Source organism: Corticium candelabrum, chromosome 17 (assembly GCF_963422355.1).
Source record: "Corticium candelabrum chromosome 17, ooCorCand1.1, whole genome shotgun sequence".
Taxonomy (NCBI): Eukaryota; Metazoa; Porifera; class Homoscleromorpha; order Homosclerophorida; family Plakinidae; genus Corticium; species Corticium candelabrum.
Window position 1 is genome coordinate 6,447,813 of NC_085101.1, and position 25,047 is coordinate 6,472,859.

At 42.8% G+C, this 25,047-nt stretch overlaps 3 protein-coding genes and 1 long non-coding RNA gene across 5 annotated transcripts in view; all 4 read right to left on the bottom strand.

The window, feature by feature from the left end:
* LOC134193301 (uncharacterized) overlaps nt 1-12,716 on the bottom strand; it is a 26,994-nt gene extending 14,278 nt beyond the window's left edge. Inside the window, exons 1-14 of one of the 2 annotated variants that reach the window (XM_062662127.1) lie at nt 12,548-12,716; nt 11,985-12,113; nt 9,645-9,892; nt 9,420-9,535; nt 8,744-8,843; nt 8,438-8,675; nt 8,273-8,316; nt 8,101-8,211; nt 7,904-8,018; nt 7,636-7,788; nt 7,462-7,570; nt 6,073-6,219; nt 5,863-6,011; nt 5,100-5,397 (exon numbers count right to left, since the gene is read on the bottom strand). In XM_062662127.1, coding sequence (XP_062518111.1) covers nt 5,100-5,397; nt 5,863-6,011; nt 6,073-6,219; nt 7,462-7,570; nt 7,636-7,788; nt 7,904-8,018; nt 8,101-8,211; nt 8,273-8,316; nt 8,438-8,675; nt 8,744-8,843; nt 9,420-9,535; nt 9,645-9,892; nt 11,985-12,113; nt 12,548-12,685 — 2,095 coding nt within the window. In that variant the 5' untranslated portion in view covers nt 12,686-12,716. Of the gene's footprint in view, nt 1-5,099; nt 5,398-5,862; nt 6,012-6,072; nt 6,220-7,461; nt 7,571-7,635; nt 7,789-7,903; nt 8,019-8,100; nt 8,212-8,272; nt 8,317-8,437; nt 8,676-8,743; nt 8,844-9,419; nt 9,536-9,644; nt 9,893-11,984; nt 12,114-12,547 lie in introns of those variants that run through there. The other variant, XM_062662128.1, reaches the window with a different exon arrangement.
* Nucleotides 12,694-20,471, bottom strand: LOC134192922 (uncharacterized). Its single transcript, XM_062661677.1, has 7 exons — nt 20,328-20,471; nt 19,941-20,242; nt 14,505-14,712; nt 14,288-14,416; nt 14,117-14,229; nt 13,794-13,993; nt 12,694-12,702 (listed from the first exon to the last, which is right to left on the bottom strand). Exons 2-7 carry the CDS (start codon nt 20,188-20,190, stop codon nt 12,694-12,696), a joined length of 909 nt encoding a protein of 302 aa, XP_062517661.1. The 5' UTR covers nt 20,191-20,242; nt 20,328-20,471.
* Nucleotides 17,167-17,850, bottom strand: LOC134193417 (uncharacterized). Its single transcript, XM_062662250.1, has one exon. It carries the CDS (start codon nt 17,676-17,678, stop codon nt 17,211-17,213), a length of 468 nt encoding a protein of 155 aa, XP_062518234.1. The 5' UTR covers nt 17,679-17,850; the 3' UTR covers nt 17,167-17,210.
* A 589-nt stretch (nt 20,472-21,060) lies between the features above and the next one.
* On the bottom strand, nt 21,061-23,951 carry LOC134193108 (uncharacterized). Its single transcript, XR_009972009.1, has 3 exons — nt 23,790-23,951; nt 21,242-21,353; nt 21,061-21,189 (listed from the first exon to the last, which is right to left on the bottom strand). It is a non-coding gene; the product is annotated as an uncharacterized LOC134193108 (long non-coding RNA).
* Nucleotides 23,952-25,047: the final 1,096 nt, after the last annotated feature.

Genomic DNA, 25,047 nt, shown 5'->3' on the forward strand with positions numbered 1-25,047 from the left:
CAGGAGACGTGGAGGCTCTGTGACCGCGCAACGCAATTTATGATCTCGTTATCGGGAACGTCCCCGAAGCCAACGATCCTAACGATCCGAGAGTGAATCAGTGGAAGGCCGGTGCGTTAACCCAGGCGACTTTGAAAAGGACCGACCGGAGCAACCCATTAGTGACTAGCATTCGGAGGAAATGGATTGATATTGACAGAGCACAACTATCGCGTTTACAATCGGAAGATACATTGCTACACGGGTACCGGGACGAAACCAGAACACAGAGGAAAGGATACCAAGAAGTGACGTTTGAACCCAAAAAAGGCATGTGGTACCAACTGTATAAGCACCCCAAAGTAAATATGGGAGAGCAGATACATCAAGTGATTGTTCCGAAGACACTCCGCAAGCAGATTATGGAGATCGCACACAAGTCGGTGATGAGTGGACACCTCGGTATAAGACGAGAGACAGGATCCTCAACGACTTCTGGTGGCCTGGGATCCAAAGCGACGTGACCAGGTTTTGCAGGTCATGCGATGTATGCCAAAAGACCGTACCTAAAGGCACAGTACCCCGGGTACCTCTTCAAAGAATGCCTGTGATAGACACTCCGTTCAAGAGGGTAGCCGTTGACTTGGTTGGACCTATCTACCCTCCTAGTGGCAGCGAATGCCGATACATCCTTATGTTGGTTGACTATGCTACGAGATACCCCGAAGCCGTCGCGCTAAAGAAAGTTACCGCAGAGGATGTGGTGGAGGCTCTCGTAAATATGTATAGCCGCGTCGGAGTTCCAGAAGAGTTACTCACTGATATGGGACCTCAGTTCACTTCAGAGTGTATGAAAGAAGTATCACGCCTACTCAGCATCCGACATCTAACTACTAGTCGTTATCACCCTATGTGTAACGGGTTAGTGGAACGATCCAATGCCACGTTAAAAGCTATGCTAAAGAGACTATGTAGCGAGAAGCCACGTCAGTGGGACCGCTATATCAATGCCCTCTTGTTCGCCTACCGTGAAGTTCTCCAACAGTCTATGGGATTCGCCCCTTTCGAACTACTCTACGGGAGGACCGTGAGAGGACCGATGAGGATTCTAAGATCGATATGGACAGGGGAAGACGGCGAAACAGAGGCAAGAACTAGCTACCAATATGTGTTCGAACTTAGAGAGAGATTGGAGGAGATTATGAAAGTGGCACGAGAGGAATTAGAAAGGTCCCACGGATGCTACAAACAATACTTCGACAGAAGATCAAAGGAGAGACGGTTTGCTGTAGCAGACGAAGTGCTAGTGCTATTACTAACAGACAATAACAAGCTGTTAATGCATTGGCGGGGACCATTCTGAGTAACCAAGATCATCGGGATCAATGACTATGAAGTCAAAGTACGGGGCAAGGGAAAGATTTACCACGCCAATTTACTGAAAAGGTACCACTAGAGGAATGACACCAACGGCAGACTCTGCGAAAGAGCTACGGGAGGGTTGCTTTTACAGGTAGCAAGTGCAGCGATATCGGAAGTAGACGAATGGGATCAAGAAGACACAGTAAATGGAAACAGCCTGCTTGAACTAGAAACCTGTCAACCCAAAGAGACCGTGGGGGACGTAAAGATAAGTGAAGAGTTGACGTATGGAGAAAGAAAGGAAGCTCAAGAGGTGACCGGAGAGTTTAGAAACGTTTTTACCAATCTTCCAGGCTCAACCGACTTGGCCGTGCATCGGATTCGACTAACGTCTGATCATCCGGTGAAGTCTAGGCCATACGCGATACCATTTCATATGAAGTCTGAATTAGAAAACAATATCAGAGACATGCTGGAAATGAGTATCATTCGAGCATCGGAGTCGCCATACGCATCTCCAGTAGTTCTAGTTCGGAAACCTGACGGAACAAACAGGGTTTGCGTGGATTATAGAAAGCTCAATTGCCTGACCATATGCGATCCAGAGCCCATGACACCTTTGGTGGACTTAGTTCAAGACCTCGCCCAAGACCGATACTTTACTAAGATAGACTTGTCCAATGGCTATTGGCAGTTCCTCGTGGAGACGGAAGATGTACACAAAACTGCGTTTGTGGTACATAATGGCACCTATGAGTTCCTCAGAATGCCGTTTGGATTAGTCACCTCAGCAGCTACTTTGGTGAGAGGATTGAGAAAGTTACTGGAGGGACTGAAGTATGCGGACCACTACATGGATGACATCGTCATTCACACACCTACGTGGAGAAAACACGTTGCCGCTCTCAGGGGAGTACTGAAGAGGATTACCCAAGCCCGCCTGACGATTAGACCTTCTAAATGTGTCATTGGAGCGCGTACACTGTCATTTATCGGCCACAAGATCGGGCACGGCCTCATTCACCTGAGCGAAGAAAATGTCCTGAAAATTAGGAAGGCCAAGAGGCCCGGCACAAAGAAAGAACTACGCACATTTCAAGGACTAACAGGATTTTATAGAGAATATCTACCCAACTACGCGGCCGTAGCAGTTCCTCTGACCGACTTGACAAAGAAAGGACTCCCAACAAACTGGAATGGAAAGAAGCGCAGGAGAGGGCATATTTGGTATTGAAGACGGCACTATCCACTTGACCCATACTCAAGTTGCCCGAACATGATAGGCGTTTCTTCATTCAAGTGGACGCGTCAGACGTAGGAGTGGGAGCAATGTTGATGCAAGAGTACGGAGAAGAGCCATTCCCTGTAGCATATGCAAGTAAGAAACTCAGCGACCGAGAGAGAAGATTCTCCACCATCGAGAAAGAGTGTTTAGCGGTTGTCTGGGGAATCAGAAAGTTCATGAGATTTATTTACGGAGTAGAACTCACTCTCCAGACGGACCACCAACCGCTGGCATACTTGCATAGAGCAAAATTCGAGAACGACAGGATTATGAGATGGGCCATGTATCTACAAAGTTACCGCTTCACGGTGCAGGCCATCAAAGGTTCGGAGAATGTTGGGGCCGACTTCCTTAGTAGGATGTGCTAACAGCGACCGACTGAGACGTGCTTGAGTTGCAAGAAACTACTGAGGAGTTTCTTTTCAAATGGGGGAGATATGTCACATCTCTACACACATATATGGAGTTTAGAAGGAACTAGGGATTCAGGGGAGGAGCTAAAGATATTTTTAGAAGTAGTCAATTAGAGTTGCAGTTGCCGGTGAGCGAGAGCGGGAGAGGAGAGGAGAGAAGAGAGAGAGAGAGAGGAGAGAAAGAGGAGAGAGGAGAAGAATCAGACGGAGAAAGTCTGTACAAAGGTCATAAGCACAACAGGCAGAAGGGACAGAGAATTGGTGCTTACATTATAATTATTAAACTGTCAGCTACGTGGTGTTGAAGAGCTTGTGCGCGTATATGCACGATTGTACTCATATATAGTCCGTGACATTAATTTAATCATTCACTGCAAGTCGAACTACGTAGTCTTCCGTGTACGCCGAAAAGCTCTTGGATTCTCGAGCGCGACACTGGTCATGGCTGTGATATGTCTACGTTTGTGGTACAGGAGTCTATCAATTTTCTTGAAAATGAAAACGAGATTGTATTTGGATGCTTTCTTGACTTATCGAAAGTGTATGATAGAGTTAATCATACACTATTGTTTATGAAGCTGATGGAACGGCATACCTCTACTTTCATCGTGAAATTCCAGAGGAACTGGTATAAAGAACAAGACCTATATGTGAAATGGAACTAGTCAAAATCAGCGTCTTCAAAACATCTAATGGAGTTCGCCAAGGCAGTGTACTCTCTCCTGCTCTATTAAATGTCTACGTTGATGACCTTATTACTGGATGGGAACAATGGGGAGTGTAGGTGTTCAAATTAACGGGAGGTTTAGTAGTGGCATCGCATACGCGGATGATTTATCGCTTCTGTCTACAAGTTGAGAGGGCATGCAGAGGTTATTGGAGGTCTGCGAGAGTTTTGCAACAGACAACTGCCTAAAATTTAATATTTGGAAAAGTAAATCAATTAGATTTAGGAAGAGGTGATCCATTTACTGTTAAGAGACAGCTTTCTCCATCAATGGAGAGTGTCTGCCTGAAGTACATGATGTCATTCATTTAGGTAATAAATTATACAACTGGTGTGGTGGAAGAGTGGTGTCGAAAGTTCTGCTCTTCATTATACTCAATTGTAGGGGCTGTCAAAGGTGTGGGTTGTAATCTTACAGTATGGACAACGATAATGTACTCCGTACTGTTACCTGTATTGGGCTATGGATGCAAACTGTGGAATTTGGGAATGGGAAGTACCAAACGTTTACTACATCAAGCGTGGACAAGAGGGTATCGTAGAAGGCTATGGATCTCAAACAGAACATCCTTGTGGGAAACTCTTGGAGAACCTATCAGGGAAGCTCCAGATCTATCGCGTGTTAGCCAGGTCTCTTTCTTATGGAGAGCAGTTCATTCTACTAATGAATTAGTGAGTGGGTTCATTCTGAATACTCAAGGTAATCTGCGGCGATCAGTGGACAATGAAACAAGGACAAGAATCATAGTGTTGTCCTACATGGACTTCAAGAGCTGGATTAAACCTTAATTTATGTTAGTTTATTCTTCTACGTTTATTCTTCTATGACTATCTATTTTTACTTGTTAGTGTATGTATCTTGTCTGGCCTAGAGCACTGTACCTGTAGTGGTACGAAACAAAATATATATTATTATTACTATTTATTATTATTATAAATGACAAGCATAATTCAGTCAGTAAAATATGCACATAAATGTTGCAGGCAGCCCACAATTGTGCAACCTTGCAAATCCATATAGTAACTGTAAGATTTGACTGAAAATACAAAACAACAAAGTGCACCAATAACATCATCCTAACCAACAATAACTTATCCAATTTTATGCAAACTTCTAATAGATTAAATTGAGACAAACTGAGCAGCGACTGTGTGACCTACAAGCAATGCAGATACGACACCACTCCACAGCACTCCAGTGAGGACAATAGAAAGTAACTAATTATTAATGAACTGTGCAAAACAAACAGATAAGAATTAACAGCAAATTATTAGTTATTAAATGATAGAAACAGACTAATACAAAAGCAACTATTTCATACTCATGACTTACATATAACGGGTCCACTGCTGTTTCCAAACATGGGTTGCATTGTCAAAGGATCTGCTCCAAGGAAATATCGTCTTTCAACCTCTTTGCCGGCTGGCCATGACTCTGAAAGAACAGGTGTTGTGTCCGGTCGTAGGCGAAAGTAAATGAGGCGACGACAGTATGGTTGGTCACATTGGGGATCAATAGATAGCTCAAATCCATAGTTGATTTCATAATTAAGTTCAGGGACGTTGGCAGTGCTTGTATTGTTAACAGGCAAGATATGAACAATAACTCCACGATATCCTGATCTGTCACCCTTTACAGTACATAGAATAGAAATAGTATGATACAAAACTAACATTTTGTGGTAGTTAAAATTCTAAGTAATGTAAAAAGATGGTGCTTTAGCAGACTCTCAACAGTGTTGACATGAATGCTAGACAATACAGAATCCATTACACATGCCACAAACAAATCATGCCAAAGCAAATTTGTCAAATTATAAATGCTCTAGTACTACTGCAAATCAAGACACTTTTATAACGTAAATATTTATGTAATTTATACCACTAAGTTGGCATTTTATGTAAATATCTTGAGGTAAACAAACAATAGTAAACTATCATAAATTTTCACAAAGGGTTTACACTAACCACTCTGACAACAGCACAAAAAAGCATGCAAATACGGCTCTACTAAACACACCTCATCTACACGCTAAGCACAGATTTGTTCATACCTTACATGCACATTTATGAGCCTACAAGATAATGTAGCTTACCCCTTCAAAACTAAGTGGTCCAGGAAAAATGCCCCTAAAGCCTGATTCTCGCATTTGCTTTGTAATGGCTTCAGCTGTTAGAGTTGCGTTCATTTCTATTAGATCAGAAACAGCCTTCATGAACAGCAACACTGCATCATACACCATACCTGTAATAAACCTACATAGCACTGCATTGTAACAAAATAACAGCTTAAAGAAATAGCAAACCAAGAATCAAGAAAGTGAAGCGTCGTGGGTATTGAATTGTTCGATCATAAACACTTGGATCCAGCATGTTAACTCGCCTCTCCAGCTCAGTCCATAGCTCCCACTGCTCGATGTCTCTTAACAAATACTGTACGACTTGAATCATCCCTAGACACAACATGATCCAATCAGTTGCCACAATGACAAATACCAACAACAGAACAGCCAGCACGCCAGCCACCTAGACATAAAAAATTCAGTGAAATTCACATGTTTGACGAAAAGTTTCAACATACTGATTCAGACCAAAATCTAAAGTAAGGTTAAAGGCTCTTTCATTTGACAGTACTACAGTACTGAATAAATACAGAAGCACTACAGCGCTAAACCCTCGGCCAGTGCATGTAATCATATCTCGTCATGTGATAATGTTTTGCATACTCTTTGTGTCACTGTAGTTATAGTGTAATTAGTGAGGATCAAGATTGTGTTTGGGTGTCTGTGTCTTGCCTACTTTCAGAAATTATGTCATCTCATTGTAAGTAATTAGCCAGCACTGAGATGTGATGTCACAATGCAACTATAAACCGTTTCCAATCACAGACCTCACAGCAGACAGACAGCGACATCTATGTCTCTTTATGTAGTATTAGTTGTTTTAGGAACATTTCATAGACACAAATAATTTTGTAGCGGTTATTGCTATGGTATCCTAGTTCATGTAAATATATGTGATTGACAGTCAGACAGACAGACAGACAAACAGAGAGAAAGGACAAGATACTAGTAGCAGGAGGACACGCAAAAGTGATTCCTTTAGTTCTGGAAAACTTTGGGTGTTGGGGCTGGGAGGCTCACAAGTACCTCCATCAACTGTCTGAGAAATCGGTTGAGAAATCGGTTGACAAATTTAGCAAGAAAAACTGAGGCCAGCTCAAGAATTATTGGAGGCGATGCTCATCAGTTGCTCTACAATCAGGTAATGCTAAAGTTTTATCAAAGCAGATCAGCCGTGAAGTGAAGAACGTTGACAGACAGTCAGACACAAGTTCCTCTTTAATTATTTAGACAGGGACATCTATGTCCCTTTATGTAGTTACTAGTATGCAGTTGCTTTAGGAACATTACATCGACACAAGTAATTAGCGGTTGTTGCTATTGTATCGTAGTTCATGTTTGAAAATATATGTATTGACAGACAGACAGAAGACAGACAGACAGACACAGACAGATAGACAGACAAACAGCAGCACACACACACACACACACACACACACACACACACACACACACACACACACATGTGCAAGCAAAATACAAGCAACAGGCAAACAGGTGCAAAGTTGAGTAACAAGAATTCGATGTTCGACCTATACTATGACTATGCCAACAAACTACAAACATTCATACCAGTAAAGCCTACAGAACATGTGACATTCTCTGGGATGCTGCAACTATAAAAGTTGTCTCTAGGATATGACATGGCAGAGAGAGTGCCTGCAGCCACCCACTGAAAACCCTACAGACATCCACAAACATATTTCAATACGTAGCTTACAACAACACTGGAGCAGTGCACTGTACATGATATGGTGCAATGGCATATTTGATGGCTTGCTTATAAAGATGCCAGCAGTCTTGACTAAATGGAAATGAAAGAATGACATCGACATTGGCATTTCGAATTCTATCAAAGTTCTCTTTGTAGTCTGGAAGGTAGTCAAGAGTTTTATTCACCTAATAAACAAACACAACCACTATAAGAAATAATTAATTAACTACCTGGTTAATGCATATGACACAAGACAGAAATACAGACAAACAAGCAGAACAAACACAAGCCTATGAGAACCTCTTCCAAATTAGGAACATTTTGCACACTATCCACACTGACAATGTATTCATCAGCAACTATCTCAAGGTTAAGAGAAGCAGCCTCTTGACGAAATGAACGAGGAACAGGCAACCTGCAATGGCAGCAACACATCAGGCTATCACTCTGTCTGTCCATCATTTTGCTTATCTACTGTATCTTCTCATGATTCTCACTTTGAGTTCCAGATAACAGCAATACGTTTCCAATTGTGAGTGTGACAAAAATGAGCAAGTGCTTGACCAAATCGATCAAAACTGTACCCAAGAAGTGTCAAGAAAGGATAGCTAAATGCAAACATGACATGACAACAAATACTCAGTGGTGCACACAATTAAATGTCAATACCGTTGCTGGTATGTAAAACGTTCTCCTTGAGGAAACAAACCAATCTAAAACAAAAATGAAATCTTCAAACGTAGAATATTACTTAGAGTTAGGGTTGCAGTAGAAGTACCAACAACAACGCAAATTGCTGTGTGTGTGTGTGTGTGTTTGTGCGCGTGCACACACCTGTGTAATGTTGAAAACTCCAGGCATCATTGCCATACTGTCAAAGTCCAAGTTAAGTGTTGGACCAAGCAACAAGTGGATTCTATTTGTTCTGATCATGTTCATTATTCCACGAATAGCAGCAATCTCTGGAGCAACATCTGTTGTCTCGTTTGCAGGAGGCATATGAGCAACTACATACGACAACTTCTTGCGACCTTTCTTGTTTGGAAAAATGTCCTTAAATTTTTTTGGATCACTAAAACAGAAAGACAGAACACAGAAATATGACATTGATTCAATATATATGACAGTGGTTCAACATACTTGATGTCTTCAAGAGCAAGAGTTACCATGGTAGAGAATGTACTTCCAAAAAAATCCCACGCTTCTGGTTGAGGGGCTAAGATGCCAATCCTGATCTCTTCTGCAAAAATAACAAAACATTTCAAACCCTTCACATGCACAGAAAAGTGAGATGGTAGTCACAAAATTCGAGTGTGTGTGTGTGTGTGTGTGTGTGTGTGTGTGTGTGTGTGTGTGTGTGTGTGTGTGTGTGTGTGTGTGTGTGTGTGTGTGTGTGTGTGTGTGACACGAATATCCACATGCACACAATATCATGTGTGCAAGTCTACCTTCACGCTGTCACCCTCTGGATCTACTACAAAAACTGGGAGTCTTAGACCTTTCTTCACCCTTCTCATAACAGAAACTCTACCTCCTCAAGTAATAATAGGCAGATTCAAATGGAATTTATGGAAATACATTAAAATTGGCTGGACTGTAAGAAAGTTAAATGTACAGTTTTAATCTTTCTGGAAACAGTGAATAGTTGCGTTTACATGATTCCCAGTAGTTGATAATTATACATACCATTATTTGTTGATGCAGTTTAGAGTTGTAATGACTTTTTAATAAAAACAGAAAAATGTATGCAAGTTCACAGGCACTGTACTGTACATAGAATAATTAACTTACATTTAGTACATATAATCAAGCATACCCTTAACTTCAAATGAGTTTGTGAGAGCACTAAGAATAAGACCAGAATCCAATATCGCAGTAAAATTAAGCTGGAACACACCAGCTTCACAAACTGAATCCATAAACTTTGCAATTCTAAAAACAAAGCAGTTTGATGATGTTTGACAATAAATACAAGACAAGTACATACAACCATCAATAACAAAACACACTAATGCTAGCACAACTCACACAACAAGCTCACCCTCGTGTTGCATTCACTGTACTTCCAGTCAAACATGCCTGTCCTACAACGATTACATTAATGACAAGATCTGAGTCATTTCCACTGGTTACAATGTTAAAATGCTCATCACGAATGTGAATTTCCACAGGAACAGGAAAGGGAAAATTGGCATCAATGATGGTGGAAAGTGATGGATCAGATTCACTTGTTATGTGCAAATCAACAGCACGTTGATGTGTCACATTAAACTCAGGAGACAGCAAAACCTTCAAAAATAATTGACAGTGGTAAACTCATCACACATAAATGCACGCACACACACACACACACACACACACACACACACACACACACACCCACACACACACACACACACTCACACACACAGGTACACACACACACACACTCACACACACACACACACACACACACACACACACACATGAACGCACACGTGGTGCACACACACACACACACACACACACACACACACACACACACACACACACACACACACACACACACACACACACACACACAGTGCTCGAAATAGCGGTTGGACATCGGACATTTCCAAACACTTTGTTGTTTGTCCGATCACCAAGAAGAACGTTCGGACAACATGTCAAACTTTAGAAACGCAACTGTAGACCTGCCGTAAAGGAGCGCTAATGTCTTGCTCTCAAGGCTTGATTTATCATGTTCCACTACAGCTAGCTGCATAATGAGCGTCTATTCGTTTGCCGCATGTTTCCGAAGTCTATTACCCAGTGATCGCCGCTCTTCATTTGATAATTGAATTATAATTACAAGGCCACAGGTGCGGCTAACTGTAATCGACGTGTTTCATTTCTACATCAAAAGGTTCGTTGTAAGATTAGTGTTTCTCGTATATGGGACCAGGGTTAGTCAGAAGAGATACACATGAGTTACTAGTAGTATACCCCAACCAGTCTTGTAAAACGGATTCCTGAGTCACGTGATGTACTGATATGCATGGCGTTCTCCAACTATGTCGTAACTGGTCTGCTGCGAACTTCAATCTTGTCGCTTTTCAATTTTATAGTATGTACAGTATCCTAGAGATTTACAGAGGCTAGTCTCAGTTCGCGCTGACTTTGCTCCCGAAGTCAGTAATGATGCAGCTGTAATTGTTTACCACACGCAGATGTTAAGTGATATCCAAAACTGTCCATTAGAGATCATATTATAATAGAATGAGGTTATGTAAATGTAAACAATCTGTGGAAGACCATTTTAGTCTAACTTCTATCTCAAACTCCGTTGACTTGTGGATACTTAGTACTGTTTACAGACCATAACTGGTCTTCCTATGGCTGGACTGCCTTAAAATGTCTTGTCTAGTGTCGTTGTATTATTGAAGAAATTATTCCTACTGTTGTGTCTTTCTAGAATGGCAAAAAATTGCCTCAGCTTTTGTGATACCTTACTGAACTTCTGTGCTCATGTAGCTGTTGACTGTTTATGGATATCATAAGGCATGGTGACACTGATCTCTTGCACTCATCATGTTAAATTTGGCTGCCTTTTTTATTAATTAACGCTCGTTATACCAAACAAATTAAAATCAGGTTTTGATGCTCCTGAGTATGTTAGTTACGATGGAAAATATGCTTGAACCAATTCTAGCTGTGAAGTCCAATCAATTTAAAATTTTAGTCTTGCGTAGCCAGCCCCTCCCCCTTCTATCAAAAAAGAAGGAATGACTTTTGATATCAAAAGGGGAGGGGATGACATTTGATATCAAAAGGGAGGGGATGACTTTTGATATCAAAAGGGGGAGGGGCTGCCTACGTGACACTATGTCAGGACAACGTTGAAACCTTACTTCGAGCACTGCACACACACACACACACACACACACACACACACACACACACACACACACACACACACACACACACAGGTGCACACACACACACACACACACAAACACACACTCACACACACACACACAGGTGCACACACACACTCACACTCACACACACACACACACACACACACACACACACTCACACACACACAGGTGCACACACACACACACACACACACACACACACACACACAGGTGCACACACACACACACACAGGTGCACACACACACACACACACACACACACACACACACACACACACACACACAGGTGACACACACACACACACACACACACACACACACACACACACAGGTGCACACACACACACACACACACACACACACACACACACACTCACACACACACACACACACACACACACACACACACACACACACACACACACACACACAACCAAACAAACAAGTGTGTGCAAGTTAGTGCATGAGTCACACCATACCGCTACACTTTGAGAAGAGTAGTCCAAAGGTACACGAGTATGAAAGAAATATGATTGTGATGCAGTAAAGTTTAGTTGCAAATTTTCCATTACATCGAGAATTCGAAGACCAGTAAAGGTTGCACTTCCCTAAAACGAGCACACATAAATGACACAATAAATAATTACTGATCTCATGCCTGATCTATTGACACAAACTTTTTCTTTTTTACAGAAACAGCAATGCCTATCTACCTGGTAGTCTGTAGTTGCAGTAATCATACTTGAAATGCATAATGTATTCGTTCCTTTTACAACTGTGTGCCTTGCCCACCTTACTGCTCTCCTATTTATCAGTTACATTTCACTCTATGTCTTCCTATATTATATAGTTGTCTGACAATCAACTCACATGTTTCTCTACCTAGCATTTCTTGTTCCACTAAGCCAACTGTTGGAGTGTCTGTCTATTGTCTGCACTAAGTTTGTTACATCTCCATGTCTACATCAGGTACTCTATTCTTTCTACACCTCACCCCAATAACATATCATACACTGTGCGACCTACTGTTCTAAACACATACATTGTGTGCCTTCCGTCTCATAGCAAGATCGCCTGACCCAACTTGAACTGTCACACCTTCCCCTCCCAATGTCACATTGCTTTTCAGCAACTTCTGATTCTTTGGATTAAATGTCTTCAAACTTCTTCCTATGAACATTGTTAAGTCTATGTAAACTACAAGTGATTGCAAATAACAATGCAACACACAACATGCACACAGACAGACAGACAGACAGATAGACAGACAGACAGAGCTCTGAAACCTTTCCCAACTCCACAGACATTGATGGGGCAGCGGCTCTGAGGCGTAAAGAAAAAATGGAAGAAGTACAATTCAGAGAAGAGACCAGGCGGTGCCTCTGTGAGACTGATACCCCTTGTCTTCGAGCACTTTGCAAGATGGGGAGAAAAAGGGTTTCAATATCTGCTACATCTATCTCACACTTCAGTCAATGAAGATGGCAAACCAAATGCCCCAGAATTCCTGGACTATTGGAGAAAGAGATTTGCCGTCCAACTCCAAAAATGCAACAGCAAGACCCTTAAGGCCTGTCCACACTGGCAACTGGATCGCGATCCAACCGCAACGCTGTCCACACTTGCAACTCGATCGCGATCCGTCCGATCCACATCGCGAGGTGGATTCGATCGCGATCGGTTGAATCCAATTAGAAATAGTGGGCGTTACCTTCACGTACGCTACGCGTGTAGTCGGAACATCTAGCACTCCTCACCCGTCTTTGTTCTCGCTCACCTTACGTCGCTGTATCAACGCTTTCTACAAGCAAAGAAACCACACATACACATCGGTCATCAGTCACGTGATAGCGAAATGAGGCGGAGGTATCGTTTTCAAAGTGCAGTGTGGACGCTCGCTATCCCGATCGGATCGCGATCGAATCGCGATCAGATCGCGATCCATTCTGGTCTAGTGTGGACAGGCCTTTAGAAAGTTCTCATCTCTCCTGAATGGATACAGTTGCAGGAAGACTTCAGCTCTCAATAGACAGTCATAAACATTTAGAGACCGGTACAATAGATCCCTTTGGTCTAGTCATAATGTAGATGTGTATTTAGTGCGTATATAGTGTGCATTGTAGTTTTAACCAGTTCTCATGTATGTACTAGATGTAATGGACAGACAGAAACACGTAACACACAGGCAGACATACATAATACACTGACACATGCACACACACAGACACACACACAGACACACACACACACACACACACACACACACACACACACACACACACACACACATTAATCTTAGATGGAATGGTCACATCAATATTCACTTCTGCATCATTGCCACAAGTGTCATATGTGCATTCCTTCATTTGCTCATCTTCATAGTCTTGGTATATCATCACAACTTCAAGCAGTGGCAGAGGACTGTTTGCAGGCACAGAAAAATTGTCAAAAGACACCGGCTGTTTGAGTTCCAAATGATGACCCTTGTCTGCATGCAAACAAAAACAATGTAACAGATATTAGAAGAATTGTCAGTGCATGAACGCATGAACAGGTGCATAATGACATGAACTAATTTCCAGGCAACCAAGTTGGCAACCCACAAACTTACGTGAAATAAAAACTTCTTCTGTTTCCACATAAATACTTGGAAATTCCTTCAACGAAAACCTTATACGACGTCCCATCAAGTCTGGATAATTCGTATGTGTCAAAAAGTCAAATCTAGAAACAACAACCAGTTTTCACACAAAGAACGTTGCCATTCAGAATGCTAGCTCACATGGCCAGTCCTTTAGAAGTCCTTTGCTCCACAAAGCCATTAAGATATTCATCATTCTGTTGGCACTCTAAGTCTCCACCAACAAAGTGGCAGTCAGTGTTTAATGCTCCAAGACAAACATTAGCATACCTATTACATGAAACAGTCATCACACTGATGCTTTATGTTGGCCTGAAGTTTGTCTACTCATGAGGTCCACATCTAAAATATATCTCACCGACAAAATGTGCCATTCCAATGACTAGATCTGTTTGATTTGCTAGGTACTGATGTAGCAATGACATTTAGCTCAGAACAAGCTCCGGCTTCAGCTCTCTGTTCTGGCACATGATTGTGCTCTTCGTGCTGATCATGATGCTCCTTGTAATAGATTTCAACACTGATTGATCCAACCATAAAAGAGTCCACAGGAACATTGAAATATCCTAAAATCATACTACAGATAAGACCAGCACATACATGCATTCACATGCTCACACTAAGAGCTAACAGAAGATACCCCATTTGGCATGCCTTTGATCTCCAGTGTTGGCCTATCTACATTTGCCTGTTTGCTACTAACTTCAACTTCACAACACACTTTAGTGTTGCAGATCAATAGAATTGCCTGTTTTGCATTGCCTGTTTGTATGATTGTTCCGTTCATTGTTGGTCAGTCTGTCTGTCTGTCTGTCTGTCTGTCTGTCTGTCTGTCTGTCTGTCTGTCTGTCTGTCTGTCAATACATATATTTGCATATTGCAACCACTAGTACAAGCTAAATATAATAGTAATAATTACTATTTTTATCACACCAAATCTGGTGTAGTTCTCTCATAGGGGCAACACACACACACACACACACACACACACACACACACACACACACACACACACACACACACACACACACACACACACACACACACACACACACACACACACACACACACACACACACACACACACACACACACACACACACACACACACACACACACACACACACACACACACACACACACACACACACACACACACACACACACACACACACACACACACACACACACACACACACACACACACACACACACACACACACACACACACACACACACACACACACACACACACACACACACACACACACACACACACACACACACACACACACACACACACACACACACACACACACACACACACACACACACACACACACACACACACACACACACACACACACACACACACACACACACACACACACACACACACACACACACACACACACACACACACACACACACACACACACACACACACACACACACACACACACACACACACACACACACACACACACACACACACACACACACACACACACACACACACACACACACACACACACACACACACACACACACACACACACACACACACACACACACACACACACACACACACACACACACACACACACACACACACACACACACACACACACACACACACACACACACACACACACACACACACACACACACACACACACACACACACACACACACACACACACACACACACACACACACACACACACACACACACACACACACACACACACACACACACACACACACACACACACACACACACACACACACACACACACACACACACACACACACACACACACACACACACACACACACACACACACACACACACACACACACACACACACACACACACACACACACACACACACACACACACACACACACACACACACACACACACACACACACACACACACACACACACACACACACACACACACACACACACACACACACACACACACACACACACACACACACACACACACACACACACACACACACACACACACACACACACACACACACACACACACACACACACACACACACACACACACACACACACACACACACACACACACACACACACACACACACACACACACACACACACACACACACACACACACACACACACACACACACACACACACACACACACACACACACACACACACACACACACACACACACACACACACACACACACACACACACACACACACACACACACACACACACACACACACACACACACACACACACACACACACACACACACACACACACACACACACACACACACACACACACACACACACACACACACACACACACACACACACACACACACACACACACACACACACACACACACACACACACACACACACACACACACACACACACACACACACACACACACACACACACACACACACACACACACACACACACACACACACACACACACACACACACACACACACACACACACACACACACACACACACACACACACACACACACACACACACACACACACACACACACACACACACACACACACACACACACACACACACACACACACACACACACACACACACACACACACACACACACACACACACACACACACACACACACACACACACACACACACACACACACACACACACACACACACACACACACACACACACACACACACACACACACACACACACACACACACACACACACACACACACACACACACACACACACACACACACACACACACACACACACACACACACACACACACACACACACACACACACACACACACACACACACACACACACACACACACACACACACACACACACACACACACACACACACACACACACACACACACACACACACACACACACACACACACACACACACACACACACACACACACACACACACACACACACACACACACACACACACACACACACACACACACACACACACACACACATGTAGACAAATGACATAACTAACACACAATATCATTTAATCTACACGTAAAAATATTACCATCTACCATATCCAATCCGTGTCCAGGATAACTATGTCTAACTATTAGCAAAGCCAGTCCTCTCACAAGTTCATTTCTTGAATCTATGACCCGTTCAAGAAATTTAGCCTGTAGTATTTTCATCTTAAGAGATGCCTCAACAAATTCTGGAATTCTTTCCTCTATAGAGTCTCTTTGTCTCATACCAAGCCCACGACGAATACCTTTTCGATACGCTGTGTTAACAGACGTCTCTACTATACTTCGTTCAAAATTCCACAAATGACTTCCATACGCAACAACTGGAAATAGTTGCCTTTCCATGATTGTCCAAACGCTATCTTTTGGACAACTTCCACCAAGTCGGCTAATGACACCATTCACAGCAGCATAAAATTTTCTTTTTCTACCCTCCAATGTGCTCTGTACCGTACAGCAACCATTCATGACAACGTCCAAATGTGTTATTTCCGCCTTGTTTGGTAATCTATTGCCATTGAAAAAGACATCTAATTCACTAGAGTGTTTCCATCGCCTCTGCTTGAATGTAATCACGACACTCTTTTTGGTGTTGTATATCAGATGATGCTCATTTGCATACGTAGTACATATATCCAACATTTGTTGTAATTCAGCAACATTTGGGGACACTAGTGTTATGTCGTCTGCGTAAGTCAAGCACCTGAGGTATAGATCTGCCATTCTAGCTCCGAGACCCGAAAAGCTAAGCTGTGTCAAAAGATCATCTATATAGAGATTGAACAGAGATGGAGACAATCGCTCCCTTGTCGTACACCATTTCCAATGCCAAAATGTGAAGAACAGTGGTTGTGTCACTTAACTTTCATTTCTTGACATGACTACCACTTGGCAAGAAATTTAACCAAATATACAGGAGCACCTCTATCCAATAACTTCTTAAACAGACAATAAAAGAAAACTTTATATGCTTTTGATAAATCAAGAGCACACACATATACTTCTTTGCTGCCATTTGATAGGTAGTCGACAGTCTCCTTTAAAACAAAGGAACAATCAGAACATCCGTGACCCTTTTGAAACCAAATTGTCGTTGACTAGACATCAGCATACCATGCAACTTGTCACGCATTATTAGTTCTAGTGCTTTTGATATTGTTGACGGAATAGCTATTCCTCTGTAACTGTCTGGATCACTGGCATCACCATGTTTATCTTTAATGACTGGACCAACATAAGACTCCAAAAATTGAATTGGGACTACAGAATGTCTTAAGCAAGCAGTAAAGGCTGTACTCATGTGGATAGCTAATTCAAAGCCACCATACCTAAGGTGTTCGGACTCTACTTCATCAGGTCCAGCAGATTTTCTTACTTTCAGTTGATGAAATGCTTTTTCAACCTCTTTGGGATGTATCTCAACACACCACCATGGTAGTTTTGATGTTTGTATTCGATGTTTCAGATTTGTCTCAAATATTTGACGTTCTCTATCTATAGAATCGTGTAATTGACTGTTGATCATTGGCTAAATTGCGTCTTCAAGCACTCCATCATTTCACTGTCAGACATACCATTTGTATACAAGGCTGCGTTTCGGACTTTCTTCCTCGTACTTTCTTTTAAAATGTATAAGTATCACTATCTAAGTCTGTGGCCAAACTTTCCCACCAACATTCTTGTTCCTTCCGTTTTCTATTTTTTAAATTAAAGATCATTCTAGAATTCTGCATTGCTTTGTATAATTCACCATCTCTAGGCTTACCAGCACATTTCCATTTAGAAAAGTCATTTCTAGCCTGCTGCTTTGATTTCTTGAGATCATCATTCCAACCCAATTTACTCGTTCCTCTACCTGGGCCTTTCCCTATACATAATTTACCAGATCTCAGCAAAGCTCCACATATGGCATAAAGATATTCACCAATATTGTCCAGTGACCTTATATGGACAGCAAAGAAACCAATGAACTACCAATTGTTTGTAACAAGAGTCTAAATACAATTTACTAGTTCTAGCAAGTTACACAGTCTTTTTGACAGCACCCAGGCGTTATATCGCTGAAGATGGATAGAAAAAGCTCGACGCCAGAGAGACTTGAATTCTGTGCTGTTCTTGCAGCCGTATTCATGTCTGTCTGTCTGTCTGTCTGTCCGTCCGTCCGTCAACACATTTCATAATCAGTACTATTTACTCTAATACATTAAACCTAAGCATCCAACAACTTACACACGTCACAAACCAAAATCTAACAAATTAGAACATAAGAAAGAGTCCCAAAAAGATCTTTTGACTGGGCTACTGAGCTAGACTGTTTTACTGCTGTTGATGTTAGCACTGTATCTCTGCAAAGCTACGTTAGGACAGCAACGGCACAATGCGTTAAATTCTCTGCTGTTTCTTCCATCTTCATCTACAAACTGAGACACAATTGATAAATTTGAAGAGAATCTCAAGTCTCCATTTTCTCTGTCTGTTTTTCTATACTACACATTTCAAACGTCTAGTAGATTAAAAAATCATGCTCAAAATTACATGAAACGTCCATGTCTAACCAAGCGTTGTGTTGTGGTGTGCAAACATGAACAGCACACGTTTGTCCACATCCGGGTTAGCTACTTCAATCGCATCCGGCTCAACATGTTACAAACAACACTCACACCTCACCACCCTCGTTCTCAAAAGTAACTTACACATAATCACACAATCACCCTGAAAGTAGAAACTTACTGAGGCTGTCTTCCAGTTTCCGCTCCTCGACTTCCTGCAGATGCGCCGTACGGCGATCATCAGATCTGTTTTGTCTCAATTCCCTCAGACGTTGAAGAGCTTCCTCTCTATTCGGAGGCAACAGATCACCGTCAAGGCGTATTGCGATATGATCAAAATCACACGGTGAATCAGCATGGTCTCCAGCTGAAAAGCCCACAAGTAGAAGAAGAGAAGAAAGAGAAAATACAAACGACGTGAGAAGACGCATAGCTAGCGACGACGGTAAGGCGTGGTGCGTTGTTTGTCACCTTCCTGACAAACTGCAGTAATGAGAATTAGCGACATGTGTCACTGTAAGCTGTAAGGATTCAACATGTTCATGTACTACGTCTACATCTTCGCTACCTGTAATTAGGTCTAGCAGCAGCAGCTAGCACATAGCACCACAACTTGTACAAAAGATCTCCAATTTCCTCTTCGGTGGTATGTTTCGTTGGCCTCTGAACAAAAGCGAGCCGATTGCAAAAATGCAGTGAGAACCACACTAAACAAGCCGATGTCCACGCCAATGATTGTAAATAATAGTTATTGAAGACGCATGCGTAGTTGGGTACCTCGGAGTTGCAGACCATGGCGCTGCCAAGCAGTGCATAACACAATTCATTGCTTTCGGAGTTGCAGACCATGGCGCTGCCAAGCAGTGCATAACACAATTCATTGCTTTGTTGTGTATGCTGTAATTAGAACAACTCCAACTGAAATTCAGTGGTTATGTCAACTAGTCTCAATGACAACTCTATAGTAAAGCAGCAGATAAGCATTGCTGTGTGCTGCAGCCACAATACTGTAACTAACATATTGTATTAATATCAATCAAAATAATGCAACACAGCAGATCAAAATAGAAGCGTCTGTTCTTCACACCAAAGTCATATGACAGTGTCCAATACAAAACTTTAAAATACTTTCTTACATTTTCTAGTCGGCAGACACTATACTGCAAGAGATACTACTACAACAGTTTGACTAGACAATAGTACATGTACTGTAGTGATAGAGATAATAAATACAAACTATACGAATGTATGTGCATATGTAAGCACGTATGTACATTACATTCCTCACTTTCACAAATGCTCAGTGTCTGAACAATTGGTTGTTCTGTGAGATCCTAGCATAGCACGTTCACTTCCTGGCGTACTTGGAGAAGATGGTTCCAGCTCCTCAGCCATAGCTGCAGCCCTTAGAGTCTCGGCATGATCATCAACTACAGAAAGACATTCATCAACCCAATCAAGAGCTCTTGGGACATGACATACACTCTTGGCCACCAGAACAAGATGATTGACAGAGAGAAGAAGAGCAGTAGCACGAGCTTCAATCAATGTAGCATCCAGAGGAAGATACATAGTCCGTGCAAGATCATCAACTCTGCAAAATTTGATTACGGGCCGCCTGTAATTACTGATAGTTTTCGCAAAACGAACGAAGTCCAAAGTAACCAGACCCCATCATCCACCCCCTACTTTTTCAGCTAAAAATATTGATGGCCACTGCACCTATTTTTTAATATTATAAAGTATAAAAAACATTGTTTATTTCACACACAATGGGCCGTGCTCACAGAGCTATTGCCTTTATTATTAAATACTAGGATCCATGGCCCGTCCTTCGTACGGGCAAGATACTGTAGTGTAAAATAGGTCTGTGGATACGTCACGTGCAATTTTTGTTGCGAGGTCCCGGATGTCCTGAATGAATTCGAATCTTGCTCTTCGCGCTTGTTTCGATAGAAATCGACACACTCCCCGTGTAGCGCTTGCTGCAGAAAACGTGTAGGTTGGATTCGGTGCAAATGCAATCGGAATTTGAAGAGAAACGAAAGGATAGGATTGCCCTAAAAGATGTAAGGGTCGTTAATTAACTAGGGAAAGAAATCAGTAGCTACGGAGAGAGACAAGACGGTGTCCTTGGTCATCGTCATGCAAATTCCTACTAGCAGATGCTGAATCAGTGAAAACTAACAGTTGCTCTGACTCGTCGACAAAGCAGCCCAATACTTCAAACTAGGGCGTTCCTAGACTGTTTGTTTTGCACATCCCGGATGTGCAAGTTACTAGTGGAAACAGTCGCTTTCTTGAACTGGTTTAGTTCTTAAACCCATTTAAGCTAAACTAGTTTAAGGTGCAGCTAGTGGGAACACAGCCATATATTAGATACCACAGAAGATACCGTCAGCTGTTCAGTGCGTAATCATGTTTGAATAAACACTGGTACAACCAAGAGAACTTTTAATAAGAAAGTAAAAGGCATTAACAAAACATAAGTAGACACAGTACAATCCACGGTACAGAGCAAACATTCACACTGAAGTATAATAGGTTACTTCTTGGGCGACCTCTGGCCATTGTGTGGCCCTCCTTCTGCTTATGCTGGGTAAGTTGATATTATGATGAAAACACTGCACCACAGCCATCAAAGGTACAGCGATGACAAACCCGTTTACTGGCAGATTTCTCAAAGATGATTTGCCTGTTGCTCCACGCCGAGGATTGACAATCCGGGGAATGACGAAGGCGGGAAGAGACTGGCTCGAGTCTATGTTTGCTCCACATGGCTCTAGAGTTCACAGTGCTTCAACTACAGCGTATTATCCAGAGTCGGCTGACAGTGACTTCTCGAAGAACGGTTTCTTCTTTGCTAACTTCCCGAACAACGTCGTCTGCACAGACATTCCGTTCACGGATTTTGCTACACTTAAGTCCCGGATGTTTGGGAGGTTAGCGAGCCGCACTTTCCACTTCAATTCTCAAGCCTTCAACAATGACTTACACATATTACAGGCGTGATCTCGTCGAAACTCAGACGCAGAACCTCACCAAGCACGCGTACGATCATCGTCAAGAAATGACACTTCCGCGGCACAGCCCATGGCACGTGCACATGCTATCACTAACAATGACATGTTGCTCAAATGCTCGCATGTGATACACGTGCAGTCTGGTGTTGCGCACAGGGTCGCGAGCAAGTAGTATGACTAACGACGAGTTTAATACGTGAGTCGCTTCCACAAAGTAGAAAATAGTAGACTGATCTTAATATTAATTAATCATAAACTACCCGTACTATTAGAAATCAATGCATCGACACGGGATTCAATATTTTTTCACTTCGTCCTGGCCCCCAACCCACCACCTAGGTTCAAAATAATTTCGTTCTGCGAAAACTATCGATAATTACGGACGGCCCCTAACCATATTAATTATTGTATATTTTTTGCACTTGGTTCTTGCTTATTTAGCACACAGAATCCCCTAAATTCATTAGTAGCTCTCAACAGTTATACAAGTGTTGGCATATCTGCAGGTAAAAATTGAATTAATTAATTAAGAGTATTAACAAACTTTGCAAACCCACAATTTTATTGACCATAACATACTACTACAGGGCTCAATTCATAAATGTTCGATTATCCTTATCATCATAAGTAAACATAAAGTGTTTTTCAATGAGAAAACTGGACATGACGATTGTGAACTATTTCTTGTATGTAAAGTCCATAGCTAAACAGTAACAACTTAATTAAATGAACAAAAGAACACATACCATGATGTTTCCAACTAAACTAAATATACGAAAAATAAACTAAAACACTCACACCAAACCTATTAATTAAATACTAGAATTTTAAAAACTTTTCTCTGAAAAAATAGATGTAGGAATTGTATAAATAGCAACAAAAACAAGATCTATAGATGATATGAACCAATTAAAGCCAGACATCATTAGTAGATCCTTAATTTCAACCTCTAAAATATAAAATGTAGGAAATGTGGGGGTTGGGATAATTTCACATTGAATTCTTACCTCCGTCAGTTTTCCAGTGATGTTTATCTTGCCGACTTGATGCGAGCACTTACCTGAGTCAGCCTGCATAATGAAGACGTGGCCGTGGAGAGTGGGCGGAGCCCGGCCCAGCCCATCACGGTCCAGGAGAACCGACGTCCGGCGCGGATCCGGGACTTCAGACCGGACTCCAGCCCAACTCACCTTTCACGTGGATAACCATGGAAATTTAATAGAATGAAGAATAGGGAAAAAAAACCTCCCAAGCACGAGCCCATCAGACATTGGGATGGGAGGGTGGGAAAAACCAAACATGCGCGCTCTGGGCCGCTTGCTGTGCTGTGGCGTGCCGGATGGTCGCTGGCGATGCGCATGCTCCGTTCAACGCAGGCCCTCGTGAGTCCACCGTGCGCGTGCGCTCAGCAGCGCATCTCCAGACGAATTCAACTACGTTTAACTGGTTAATTAAACTCCATTTGAATTCTTACCTCCGTCAATTTTCCAGTGATGTTTATCTTGCCGACTTGATGCGACCACTTACCTGAGCCAGCCTGCATAATGAAGATGTGGCCGTGGAGAGTGGGCGGAGCCCGACCCAGCCCATCACGGTCCAGGAGAACCGATGTCCGGCGCGGATCCGGGACTTCAGACCGGACTCCGGCCCACAAGGAAGGCGACCACGCCCAACGGCGAGGTCGCCCCCACCCAAGCCGGACCCACTTCTCCAGGACCTACCTCTCCAGGACTCATTCAGCTACGTACCGCCGCTTAGCTGTCAGGGAGTGAGTGCCTTGTCACTGTCTAGTGAGCATGTGTCTATACTACACGCCAATACGAAAGCAACCATGCACGCAAGTACACTGTACAACTAGTCGCCGGGTAGAAAGCACGTATGCTACCGCCATGTCTTCGGCAAACTTGTCATCGCTCCGTCTCTGGCGAGAAGCTGCTAACGACTGAGAGTATGCCGCTGGAATCTTGGCAACAAGATTTTACGTCGCGCTTGCAAACCTTGCTCCTCCACCTCGCCAGTGTCTGGATCGTGGAGTCAGTTTTGCAGGTGTGACTGTGGCTCCAATCCTAAAGCTGTGCCTCGAGTAACCGGACACAAACCCCCAGCTTCTAGTGCCGCCCGCACATTTTTGACAAGTCGTTGCATAGACAGGGGCCTTCCATCAGAGCACAGAAAACAACGGGTCTGCCTCTCGACCTCGCCGGGCGAGGTACACTAGCATTGCCGTAATAGGACATAAAGCGGTACCCGTCCCCCAGAGATGGA